This window comes from Sebastes fasciatus, chromosome 4 (assembly GCF_043250625.1).
Source record: "Sebastes fasciatus isolate fSebFas1 chromosome 4, fSebFas1.pri, whole genome shotgun sequence".
Classification (NCBI taxonomy): domain Eukaryota; kingdom Metazoa; phylum Chordata; class Actinopteri; order Perciformes; family Sebastidae; genus Sebastes; species Sebastes fasciatus.
Window position 1 is genome coordinate 2,507,305 of NC_133798.1, and position 14,240 is coordinate 2,521,544.

Genomic DNA, 14,240 nt, shown 5'->3' on the forward strand with positions numbered 1-14,240 from the left:
AGCAGCAGAGGCTGTGAACCAGATTGGAAACCACGACACTGCATGTAAATAACGTGTACTCCGAACACCGTCGGCTGCCATGAGACCATTCCTAGTGATGTCGCAACAGATGCCAAGCATTGGCCTGCTGTTTTAATCAAACACGAGCGGTGTTGGAATAGAGTTCATTGTTCCTTGTTTCTGTTCTAACATCTACATCATGTAGCTTTATTTGTTTGCTATAGTTTGTATTTCTGGAATAAAATAAGCAACTGTTACTGAAGATAACTTTGTATCGGTGTTTTCTGTAAACAGGCAGATAAACATTGTGACTCAATTGACTATTGGCTTGTTGACAAGTACTTTGCTTTGACTGCTTATTGCTTTATGTCTGCAGTGATGTATTGCTTTATGTCTGCAGTGATCTACTTATTGCTTACAAGTATGGCTATTTGTTTTTTTAGCCACACTAGCAACGTGGCTATTCTCGCTCCCAACTCATCAAATAGTGACGCTTGGTCAGCGGCCCTACGCCTCAAACTACGACACTCCAGGTACCCCTCTACGGACAGCGTGGCAGTTTCCGCTTCTCAAAATAAACTTGCGTTTTCACAGGAAACGTACAGTTTCCTCTCATTACATGCATAAAGTCTCTTTTCAAAATAAACTTCCAACATAGGTTTACGTTCCAAATCGCATACTTTTCCATTTTACTTTTAGTACATACTGCAGCTGCCCTTAAAAAGTACGTACTGGTGCATGCAGTATGCATACAATTTGGACATACTACTTCGTCACAACATTGTGCCTTGAACTTTGACTTTCTTGCTCATACAGCCGAGGATTGTGGGTCGGAATAGCCAGAAAAGCATGCTGGTTTACACTGTAAAATATGACAGGCTCTATTAGGACATCCTGGTATTTTTGGCATACTGCATTTGACATACTACGTTTTGGGATATACCAAATATTTTTCTGGCATAATAGTATGGTAGTAGGGGTATTGGAATGCAGTTAGTTTTTAGGTTTACTTATGCAACAAAACATCATGGTTTGAGTTAAAATAAGTCTGTTTGTTACGTAACTGGCGTTAGATAAGTACATACAGGACGTTATGTAACAAAACTAAGGTAAAATAAGTCAACGTTGACTTGGTTTCACACAGGACATGAACAGCGGTCTGCTGGGTGAAAGACTGTGTTTGTTTGACCCAACCATCCACCCCGACCTCCTCTCTACGTGGACTTTCTAGCTCTTTATACAACGTCATTTGCTCTGACCTGACACGGACGGGTTTACATTGGAGTTAGTTGAAAGCCCAGTGCGTCTCATACAGATCTTAAAGGGTGCCGCAGTGCGTCGGTATCAGACGCCGAGGGGCCCTGACCAAGCGCCGGTATTTGACGAGTTGGGAGTGAGAACGGGTTGCAGTTTGAGAGTCAATTTCATCTATACCGGGACCTTTGTATTATGTCATCCTCCTTTTCTCTCACCTTTACCATTTCTCTACATGGTCAATTATTTAAGGGGAATTGCTCTAAAAGGCATCAACTGTAAAAAGTATCTATTAATGTAATATATATCTTCCATAACACATTTTGATGTAAACATGCTGAATTGAGTTGTTTTCAGGCTTATGTACTTCATCTTAAAGAAGGTAAGTAATAGAGACAATCTGTCTGATGAAGAGACTCCCACCACATACAGCACTGATGTTCTGTATATACAATTTCATTGCTGATGTTTCTGCAGCATCTGTGACTGACTAAAGAGATGTTACTAGTTTATTATCATCGTCTGCCATCATCAATGCGCAAACTATACTACGCAGATGCTGTTGTCATTTAAATCTAAATATGTAGAATAGTGGATACCACGTCCATGTCTGTACACTCATTATGGACAGTCAAGAGCCAGTTAGCCTTATATCAGAACTGTGGTCGCCAAAAAAAATTCCAGCATTAACTCCCCATAAAACCACAATATGTCAATTTTGGCTGGACTGTAGAGGGCCAGCCCTACAAACGCAAAAGTCTGCCACTGATTGTCTGACTGACTGACTGAGTGATGAAGTTACAGGATTGGTCGGCCGACTGTTGGAGTTTCCTCATTGGTCGTTGCTCTTTCAAAATTAAAAGGTGGAGAACAGTTCTGTGTTTAGGTTTTCTGTTGCTGCTTTGTACATGTTGTGGAAGTCCCAGATATGTCAGAAAACCAAACGCCATCGTGTCTGGGTTCATAAAGTCACCCGGCGGACAGATGTATTTACATACTGTATCTGTATCTAGCAAGCAACACGTCGCTACTGCGGAATGAACCCAAAATAAACAGACTGTGTTGCCATTTAATTCCAATAAACTGATCAAAATTATGCCGGAATAACTAGATAATGATGCTGATTAGTAAAAAAAGACGAATTCATGCTTTGTCGGGTCTGTCCGCAAGATGACAAACAAACAACTTTTAAAATGCTTGTTTTCTGAATGGAGTTCGGATCGATCAGTGTATAAAATGTATAATATACTGACTAGTAAATGTTACCATTTACTATTACTGAATGTCATTTGCTTCATTATAAGTTGTCTTTCAATCAAACATTAAAATATAAGTGGAAAAAACTGTTCACAAAACATTATAGACATGACCTCTGACTATTGGTGTAACAATTTAGCCACAAATTCACATACTGACCATATACGGTCCAGACATATACTCCGTTTGACCGAGTCTTGTTACATTTCTGTTTGTGTACAGATTAAACAAATGAGATCCAGGGTGTTGATTGCCGAGTTTTAGAGGTGCTGGTATTTATGAACTTTAGAGAGAGCCAGGTTAGCTGTTTCCCCCTGCTGCCAGTCTTCATGCCGAGCAAAGCTAACCACCCCTGGCTTTACCGCCATAATTAGTGTACAAACATGAGAGTGATATCAATCTTCTCATCTAACTTTCTGCAGGAAAGTGAATCCGCTTGTTTCCCAAAACGTCAAACTATTTCTATTAGCGGGCAATAAAATCCCTGTGATCACTCCAGCAGAGTCCTGCTGTTCTTTTTGCTAAAATAGCTAACAGCTAACGGGGCTAATACAGCTAATAGAGCTAACAGCTGACGGGGCTAAACACACAGCAGGACTGACGGTTTCTGTTCAGAGGAGGCGTTTAATAGTCAACATGAAGCGTTACACAGCGAACTGCAGTTCAGCTGCACGGAGCCGGTGTAGACTCAAATGAGAGCGTACCTGTTGTTTGAGACGAGCGAGTGAGAAACGGGTCTAATAAGCTTGTGCTCTAGACGGGGGGGAAATTGTGGTTTGTATTCATTCAATCAAACATCACAGAAGTGGTCGTTGCAGACACACCTGGCGGAGATCTGAACTCTACTGAGTGCACTTTTCTAGTTATGAATGCATTTCAATTTGCTTCCATCTTCACTCCACCTATCTGCATTCTTAAATTCCTCTTTTTATCCCTGTCTTCTTTTTATCAATACTGTAATTTATTGTCCTTCAAATGATTTCATATTCAATCCATCTTTCTCTCCGAATCGCTCATCTCTGCTTATAGTTTACTGGATTTACACTTCTATTTATCAGTCATTTTCTTGACGAGAGCTCCAGCGTACTTTAATCAGCTTTTCTTCCGTCTCTCCTATTTTTCTAAAAACAGTTTTGTCCATCTCCGGTTCTCTGCGAACAGTAGTGAGAAAATGAAACAATTATTCATCCTCTCCTCCTCTCCTCCGGGTATTCATTCATTCGCTTGCATAAACAACACCATCAATCACACAAATTACTGTGAACTTTGGTTTGCTGATGCAAAAGAGATTGAAAATCACAGCGTCCCAGAATGTCAGTGAACAGAAGCAATGTCGCAGCATTATCAGCGATCAGGGCAATGTTTACGCAACCAATTGGGAGTCTGCAAAAGCTGGAAAAAGATCTGCTTTGTAATCTGTTGAACGAATCATGTCGAAGATGCAGTACATTTACTGCCACCGCTGATAACAGGTACTGTAGATAAAAGCATGTGTATCCTATAATCCTGTGTGTGAATGGGAATCTTTATCGAAATAGGAATAGGATTATAGTCTATTCACTGGACACTGGAGAGGGAGCTGTGGAGTTGGATAAGACTCCAAGCAACGGCAATAGCTATTATTTGTGATTAATCGACTAATCGGACTTCTGTGAAGACCATTAGTACACATTATTACACAACCTAGTCAAGAGCCCAAAAATACCAGGTATGTCAGACTGATGTCATCTAACTGTATGCTAGTTAAATGTGGAGTTATTCACTTCCTCTAATTCCTCATAATAAATGACAAGTGGCTCTAGAAAGGGCCATTCGCATTTTCACGTTGGCCACCGAAGTTCTCCTACACGCTTGGCACACAGGAGAGGTTTAAATTGGTTGGAATCTTCAGCCTCACAACTAGATATGACTAAATCCTACACAGTGCTCCATTAAAGTAGTTACTGTGCAGTAGTTAACAAGTGAAAATTATGCTGTATTTGTTAGCAATTAAAGGTGCTAAAGCATTTCTATTGCCTCTGCACGGCTCTCAACATGGCGCCGGCTGAGCCTGCGGCTCGCAGCTAACAGTGCTAACTCACGAACAGTGGAAACAAAGGCTGTATTTGAAACCGCATACTATACTAGTAGTACGTACTGATTTGGCCAAAATGTAGCATGCATGTAGTATGTAGTATGTAGCATGTAGTATGTAGTATGTAGTATGTAGCATGTAATATGTAGTATGTAATATGTAGTATGTAGTATGTAATATGTAGTATGTAGTATGTAGTATATAGTATGTAGTATGTAATATGTAGTATGTAGTATGTAATATGTAGTATGTAGTATGTAGTATGTAGTATGTAATATGTAGCTTGTAGTATGTAGTATGTAATATGTAGTATGTAGTATGTAATATGTAGTATGTAGTATGTAGTATGTAGTATGTAATATGTAGTATGTAGTATGTAGTATGTAATATATAGTATGTAGTATGTAGTATGTAATATGTAATATGTAGTATGTAGTATGTAGTATGTAATATGTAGTATGTAGTATGTAATATGTAGTATGTAGTATGTAATATGTAGTATGTAGTATGTAATATGTAGTATGTAGCATGTAGCTTGTAGTATGTAGTATGTAATATGTAGTATGTAGTATGTAATATGTAGTATGTAGTATGTAGTATATAGTATGTAGTATGTAATATGTAGTATGTAGTATGTAATATGTAATATGTAGTATGTAGTATGTAGTATGTAGTATATGGTATGTAGTATGTAGTATGTAATATGTAGTATGTAGTATGTAATATATAGTATGTAGTATGTAGTATGTAATATGTAATATGTAGTATGTAGTATGTAGTATGTAATATGTAGTATGTAGTATGTAATATGTAGTATGTAGTATGTAATATGTAGTATGTAGTATGTAATATGTAGTATGTAGCATGTAGCTTGTAGTATGTAGTATGTAATATGTAGTATGTAGTATGTAATATGTAGTATGTAGTATGTAGTATATAGTATGTAGTATGTAATATGTAGTATGTAGTATGTAATATGTAATATGTAGTATGTAGTATGTAGTATGTAGTATATGGTATGTAGTATGTAGTATGCGAACAAAAGCAAAATCTCCAGTATGCCAAAAATACCTGGATGTCGTACTGATTTGGAAAAAAACTCTAGTTTGCATCAGACCAGTCTACCTCACCTACTGTATCCCACAATGCAAAGCGCTGGACCGCTACAGGCTACGTTACAATAACAACAGCCAAAAACGGCTCGGAAAAATCAGTTTGAGTAACGTAAATGTTGTGGATCAATATTTTATATTTCCCGTCTCCCCTCGTTGATGATCCTGTTTGTCTGACTTCATTATGAGCTGTTAGAATAAATAGTTATCTTATAAAGTAGACTAACATAATAAACAACAGAATCAAAGTTGTATTTTTTGATAATATTGTAATAGTGGTACGAGTTAGTTTTTTTGTCCTGTGCTTTAAGAGCTGGTTTAAAGGCTAAAGCCTCGAGCTAGCCAGTGGGGCACGCCCACATGCACAGAGCTCAGGTAGACATTATTCCACTATATCTTTCCACAGACCATAGTTGTTTGCTGCTATATCAATGCTCTGGATATCATATAGAGAACCTTTAAGAAATCAAAACTTCACAGAAAAGCATCATTTAGAGGTGTATGTGAGACGAGGCTCCCTCTGAGTGTCACAGGTTTAATGATGAGTCATTCTTCTAATGCACAAACCATATGCTGTGGGTTGTATGGATTTGAATAACACCTAATCTGACAGTATGCTGTCATAACTCTTTGACAGCTCACCCACTTCCCTGTCTTTCCTCTGTGATTCGACTCAAAGTAAATTGATGCTGTGCGTATGGCACATCCGCTGCCAACCGCTGGCTTTTATCTCCATACTGCATTTTCAGCTTTGCATCCCAGAATGAAGTCAAAACACTGAAAGACTTAAATACAAACACCTGGCAGCATGTCTCCTTTGATTTCAGTCCAGACCAGTATCTGCCGTTTGTCTGTATGAGTAAAAAGGGTTTATAATACCCATCATTTATAAATGCTCTATTGATAGTTCATTAAACCTAGTTAATAGTTATTCCACTGTTAACAAACATTGAAATGATAATTAATGTTTACTAATTATAAGTAATGCAATAATTTATGTTATTTTATCATTAGTTTACGTAGTATGAAATCATTTGTTTATAAAATCTACATTCTATCATAGCTGATAGCTGAAATGTTAACAATTACAGTCTGATTACATTAGTTAAATATTTATTAACAATTTATTGTTGCACACATAACATTTTATATACTATATTACATATTTGTTAGTGATTACCAAATGATTTTTAAACCTTTAAGATTTTTTTTGTGAAACATCTATAAACATTACACAGATAGATGGACCAGAAACCAGTTATTAACCATTAACAAACTATTAACTATCTATCTAAATAATGTTTATAGATGCTTTACAAAGTATTTATTTACCATTTAAAAAAGTGTTTTTTAATAATCAGTTGCAACTTTATAATAGCATCCAAATAATATTTATAGATGGTTTACAAACCAGTTACTAACCATTAACAAAGTGTTACAAATATCTGTCTATGTAATGTTTATAGATGGTTTACAAACACGTTCTTTAAGGTTTACATACAATATCTTAATCATTAACAGATACTTATATATATATATATATATATAGTATATAAAATGTTATAATATGTGCAACAATAAACTGTTAAAATAACATAGATTATAGCATTACTAATAATGACTAAACATATATATTATAGTTATAAGTTCATTGTTTGTAAAACATCTATTAACTAAGTTTAATTCACTATCAATTTTCCATTTCTACATAATGGTTATTATGAAGTGTGACCGTACAAAGACATGTGAGTGTTGTCACTGACGGTCACATGATGCAGCAGCAGGCTGAGTCACTGCATGTATGAGCGCGCTCACTCTGTGCTCATGTGCACTTCATTAGCTCATATTAATTACCCTTTGGGTAAAATGTTACAGTTTGAGAATGAGTGAGTGTGTGTGTGTGTGTGGGGGGGTGGGGGGGGGGGGGAATCAACACTTGTTTATTACAATGACAACCTTTGTGGTGGGTGCAAACGTAAAGGAGAGACAGAATTGATCTTTTTTTTCCTATCCATCAGTCTGTCTGTCTATCCATCTTAATATCTGTCTGTCACTTATTCCTTTCTCTCTTTCCTCCCTCACTTCCTCCTTCCCTGTATCTTCTATTCTCTCTCTTAACCCCCCCTTCCTCCTCACCGTTGGTGTTCCTCTTGTGAAGCTCCTCCTTGCCGTTGTTCTTGGTGCTGCTGCCGGTCGCCGTCCTACGGGCTGAGGAGCTCTTGCTGGTGTTCAGCTTCCCGGAGCCGCTACTTGACACAGAGCCGTCCTCGCTTGGCAACCGCCTGTAGTATCCATGGCAACAGAGGGAGGCAAGGGAGGAAGGAAGGAGAGGGGAGGGCTTGTGAGTCTCAGCATGTACAGAAGCAGTGCATCATCTCACAGTTAATACTGGCAACACACTATCAACTTTAAGTTCAAAACGGATAATAAAAGAATGATTCAAAGGTGCTTTACAACCCAAGGACATGTTGTGTATTGGTCTGTATGTGAGTGTGCATACATGTAATGGACAAAAACATATACAACCCAGAACTATTATCATTACAAAATATGAAAATCAGCTAAAATGTGATATTCAGAGTAATGTGATTTGCATCCAGCATCCAGTCTTTATGGTAATTGGACAAATGTTCTAGGGCTGGGAGTTCTGTGTGGTGTGGCTCGCTCTGCTTCTATTGGTCTGATAAACTGTCATATCTTGCCAGGAACTCTAAGAAGTGACCACAGAGTGCTGCAGGGATGACGTATTTTTGTAGGTCAACCAGGAAGTTAGCATCGCCCTGGTTCCCTCAACAAAAAGCCAGTGGGATCGTTCCATTGGGTTTTGGATTATTGCTGAAAATCAGCTCTTTAGCAAACACATGTGTATGATACTTACATATTTGTTCAGCAAGATAATCTCCATAAATGAACACCGCTTTTATGATTTTTGAAGTGTTAACGCAATCGTCAGAAGTAAAAAGCTAACGTTAGGCTATAAACGAACTACACCACGGTCACATGAGCGTGAGTATACATGACGTGGCTGTAAAGGAGGACGAGTCGGCGTGATGACGTTTAGTCTCATTTAGCCACTTGTTTGCAACCGCCTTTTTTAAGACAAATAAAGGTTTCAAAATTCACAAGTGGGGTATTTATTGACGTATTTTATGTCGTAGAACAAATCGTTAAAATCTCTTCAGCTTGTGTTAACCACAGACCTGATTCCAGGCATCTTACTAGAACCCCGTTGACTTCCAGACGAGGGAACCGGAAGTCCTAAAATGCTATTTCCAGGTTTTGGGACTCACTCCTGTAGCATATGGGCATTAGTACTTTTATTTATTTATGTTTATATTTTAGCCCTTTATGGTAACTTGCACTATTTTATGTCTTAAATTCTCATTTTGATTTTACTTGCATGATTTTCTCGATTTTTTTTCCATATATACAATTCAATTCAATTCAAATCACTTTATTTGTCCCCGAGGGGCATACATAGTTACATAGTTAATGAGCATTGTTGGAGGGAGCCTGAGATCATGGCCAAAGTGACGTCGCACCATCAGACATGGCCTTTCCCGGGGGTTCCGTGAGGCGGGTTGTCGCCCGTCCACGCACATCCAAATTTTTCGAAACTACGCGGTTGCAGATGGGGCGAAAATGGAGAACTTTGAGGAGCTTTGAGAACGGCTTCTTTTTAAATCTTTACAGAGTATAAAAGATTCAAACGCTTCTTCATCACGATTCCACGTCAGCTCATGTCCGTGCGGCCGTCCTTGCAGAAAGTATAACCGAAGCTTGGGCCGGCTAAATTTAGCCGTTTTGGTAAAAAGATCTTCGACCACACTGAAACCACCCCTCTTGTCCCGACCCTGGTGGTCAGACAACTGAACAACAGACAGTGATGTGATTATGGCCAATAAATGCTAACGTTACCTGCTAACCAGGCAAACCACATAAATGGAGCGACGCCTCGAGCTAGTTCAGGCAGTCAACTCGAGCTGCACTGCTACATACACATGTGACATGCCTCACTCTCAATACCATAAACCAAACACACGGTCTATTGGGCGGTCTATTTAAGCTGCAAAGTTCCCTGTCTCTCCCTCTGCCTCTTCCATGCTGCTGCTGCCCTGCAGGAGTACTGCCGCTGCCTGCTCCTTCAGCACCACCACCACCCCAGCATCCACCTGCAGGCTCCGATGGGGGAAAATATGTTTAATCATCTCTCACAAGAACTTTGGTTATGTGCTCTACGTCGCAGCTCTTTGTCATTTTTTGGAATGATAATAATTTTGGGTTGCATTTATTGTGAGATCCCATTAACAAAATTCATTTCTTAAAGGTCCCATATTATAAAAAAGTGAGATTTTCATGTTTTTTTTATTATAAAGCAGGCTTAAGGTCTATATAAATACTGTGAAAGTATCGAAATGCTCAATCCACAGGGAAATACACACAGCCCATATTCAGAAATTGTGCCTTTGAAACAAGCTGTCAGGATTTCTGTCCATTTGTGATGTCACAAATATACAATATTTAGACCCTTTACACAGATTTAAACGTAAACATTCTAAATGTGTCCCAGTTTATGGTTGCAGTGTATGTGAATGTCATCAGCTGACAGGAAGTACACATGGACCCAAGCTGTTGCCTAGCAACGTAATTCTGTTGCAATTTCGTTGCAATTTCGTCCCAATTCCGTCGAAAAGCGCTGAAACAGAGCGTTTCAGACAGAGGGTAAATACAGGCATATTCAGGCAGACAGTATGAGGAAAATAAAGTTTTTTTTTAACATTACAGCATGTAAACATGTTCTAGTAGAAACACAAAATACAAGTATGAACCTGAAAATGAGCATGATATGGGACCTTTAAAAAAACATGCTATATGAAATAATAGAAAATGTAGGGACATACAGGACAAACGTAAAGGACAAGTAGAGCAACAACAATCCTGATTCTGTTGGGCAGGTTGTTCAGCAGCCAAGGGGCTGGATGGAAACAGCTCAGTATGCAAGTATGTCACAAACGCGCACACACACACACACACACACATACATACACACACAAACACACACACACACACACACACACACACACACACACACACACACACACACACACACACACACACACACTTGACTCTAGAAGAGTCAATACGTGCAGAAACATGTATGAAGAGTTTGTTCTTGCCTCGTACAGGACACACATACACACACACACACACACACACACACACACACAGCCTTGAGGCATGTAAGCCGCAGCAGCTACACAACGTGACATGCCTGTCTACAGGTGGTGTGAGATGCACAGATCAGTGAGACCGGACATTAAAGAGCCACAGGCGAGGATAACACCGTCTGTGTGGGCACACACACATACACATTCACCATTCACACACAGGGCAGCCCGAGCAGCGGTCAATGGCTGCCCGAGCCCCAGTAACAGTAATGTGGTATTAAGCAAAGTGCCGGAGGGATGGAGGGAGAAATACAGTGTGTGTTCCATGTAAATGGGCGTTGGAAGGCCAGAGAGAGGAGCAACAGAATCGATAACCACACCGCTGGAAAGTACCGTTCATGTCCCTGCCTCTCTTTTTATCGTTGTGCCTCAAACACTGTAGCTCTCCAGAGGATGCAGTGAGCAGAATAAATGCTCCCATCCTTCTACTTTCCCCCCGTGGTTAGCATTCAGTCTGCACCTTCCTCTTCCCTCAGACAAGTGAACTACCTGCAGCTGAAATAATTGCTGTTGTTCCCAACACACTTGTTTTAGGTCTTCAACAAGCATCTTGAAGCAGAGAGTGCAGATCACATGACTCCTACTGTGTCGGCAGCATAGCACGGGTGATTTGCATCAACTAAATTAAATTTGCGTTAAGGCGTTATTATCGTGTTATAATTTAAAAGGTATTTCAAAAATAAGTCTATGAGTCATAGACCATATGCTTTTTGGGAAACCCTATATAGTTATGTAATATTATATTAAGATAAAAGTGTTGAACAAAGCAAAGTTGGATCATAGGGCATGTCAAATCTCGTACCTTTCACTTATTTGACTATATTTGAGTTAGGCTACTATGTGAAGGTGTGGGAGACATATACATACCAACAAATCTAATTAAAAAAACATCTATATACATACTATGTTAAAGCAGACGTGTATTTCAGTCAGGAAGACAAAATGTGAAACTTGGTTCAGTTGGTAATTAATTCAAATTGTGTTCATGTAATATAACGTATCTATGGTATAGGGATCCATTAATTGGATGATATGAACTATAGAGTAATATTTATTTTTAGTGGAATGCTATTGGTTATATACCGACACAGTCTCACGGCAGTTTGTGAAACAGTCACGGATTCAATCTATTTCATTGGTGTACATAGACGCCAGCTCAGAGGACGGCTGGTTGTGATTAAAATGAGCTTGTAGCTCGTTGTCTACCTCACTACGGTTAGAAAAGAGTCCTCGTTGGGGTTTTAACATTTCATTTAGAAGGTATTGATCCGGGAAGTTCAAATCTGTCAATATTTTTCCAACTTTAGTGAACTAGTCGATCAGTTCCGCATTACTCCACCATGAAAAAGTGAATAAACTCTTCATCTGTAGAACGGTGTTGAATATGTTTACCAGTATTATTTTGGCCTTTAGGATTACTGATACTAGATTTCGTGCTGACTCACTCATAGTGACACACACGTCTAGCAGCATCAAGATCTGTACGGATAACACAAGACGGCAGCAGCGCCGTGATGACGTCAGATTTCATTCAATAGTCTCAGGGTTCATTCTATATATTCAGGATTTCATTCAATATTCTCAAATTTCACATTATATATATAATAATTTCCTGAACGGCATGCCATAATAAATATATATATATATATATATATATATATATATTAGTGCATTATTTAGTTTAAAACGGTATGTTGGAAGTATACTGAAGTGACTTAAATAAAAAGTGATTGAATATGTTTAGCTATGAAAGCAGCGTGGTTTTACAGATGGCAATCCCTCACTGTTTATACTGAGTTTCCAATATGTACTGTATGTACAGTAGGGGCTAGTTAATGAGGGAATGAGGGAATGCTCTCAAACACAGCTTTAGTTTTCTTTTCTTGTCTAACTCATATCTTTACTGCTATGGGCACTTCTCTTATCTACCTTTCTTCCTCTGATTTAGCACACCAGGCCTGTTTGTGCCTGTGCATGTGAAGAGAGAAAACACCTCAGAAGTCTCGTTCTCTGTTCAGTTACCGCTATAAAGTCCAGGAATAATTGCATCCTTTGTTGTTATTTTGGTGTGATATTTCCCCTCTCATCTCATTGCACTCTATTGTGCACTGGTTAGAGGATGAGATACTGCCTCATTTCCTAATTAGTGTACACCCAGGTGGTAGAATAACCTCTGATACCTTGTTAGAAAAATGGCTCCCCGTAAGACGTATACTGTATGTGTGCATCTATACAGGTCGGTAAAGCTGATTACCGCACTATACCGGCTCTTCCGGCATTTTACCCTGTCATCATTGTTACAGTGAATGGCTCCCTCTGGCATGGCTATAGCCAAGGTTATAAATATACATGTGCTTATCATCCTCGAGAAGCAAAGCACAACTAATCCCACCTCTATTCATTTTCGTTTAGTGCTGTGTAAATATTGTCTTGTGTGCGTGTCTCTGAATTTGCATTTCTGTGAGAGGAGGCATGATGCATCTCATTTATGACTCCAAACTTCCCGAAGGAAAGATGTCACCGCTGAATGTGGGTGGGTGTGTGGGTGCAGCTTCTAGTAGACAAATGTCTGGGAATGGAAGTTTTTTAAAAATACATATTTTCATCATTCTGTTCTAAATGCTTTCTGTCTCATGCTCATTCTGTCTATAACTCATAATCCTAGTGAAGTCTGTTGGGAATAAAACTGTTTGCACATTTTAGTAAATACATTTAAAACTGTGTGATTAGGACAGATGTTTACAAATCATAATCATCACTCATGCATAATAAAAATAGTAACAAAGAAGATTAGTGCAGAAAATATTGAATGGTACAAAGCCAGATAAAATACATGGGAAAACGATTTAGCAGTAAATTAAATACCACGTCGAGACAAATAACATAGAACTTGAAGGTTAGCAGCAGTCAAATGCACCCTCAATTTTACAATATCCATCATCCTGGTTTGTGATCTTATGTGATCCCAGACATACAGTAAAGTATACAGTAAACCAGTCTAATCCACTTCAGGTCCTCGTAGCCTGTGAGGACAAACGGACATCTGTTTAGCTGATAGTTTGAATTTGGCAGCAAGAAACCATCTAATTCCATGTCATCCACATATTCAAAAATGTGTGGGTGAGAGCAGAGGCTCGACATTCATTAGTTGGATATAAAATCTAGTGCTGGTAATTCTTGCTAATGAGAGGACAGTTGTTTTTTTAATCGATTTAACCACAGAATCATCTGGGCTTCAATAGGTCAATCTGGGTTTGTACTTTCCTGAATAAGTGGCTAAAACGATCTTGACACAGCTATGCAGTACAGGTGCAT

The 14,240-nt window shown here is 38.8% G+C and overlaps 1 protein-coding gene across 3 annotated transcripts in view; it reads right to left on the reverse strand.

Moving 5' to 3' along the window:
* The window catches only part of LOC141766917 (UPF0606 protein KIAA1549L-like), a 183,751-nt gene that overhangs the window by 25,712 nt on the left and 143,799 nt on the right, over positions 1–14,240 (reverse strand). For all 3 annotated transcript variants that reach the window (XM_074634110.1, XM_074634109.1, XM_074634108.1), the window contains one exon: positions 7,834–7,979. In XM_074634110.1, the coding sequence (XP_074490211.1) occupies positions 7,834–7,979 (146 nt within the window). The remainder of the gene's footprint in view (positions 1–7,833; positions 7,980–14,240) is intronic.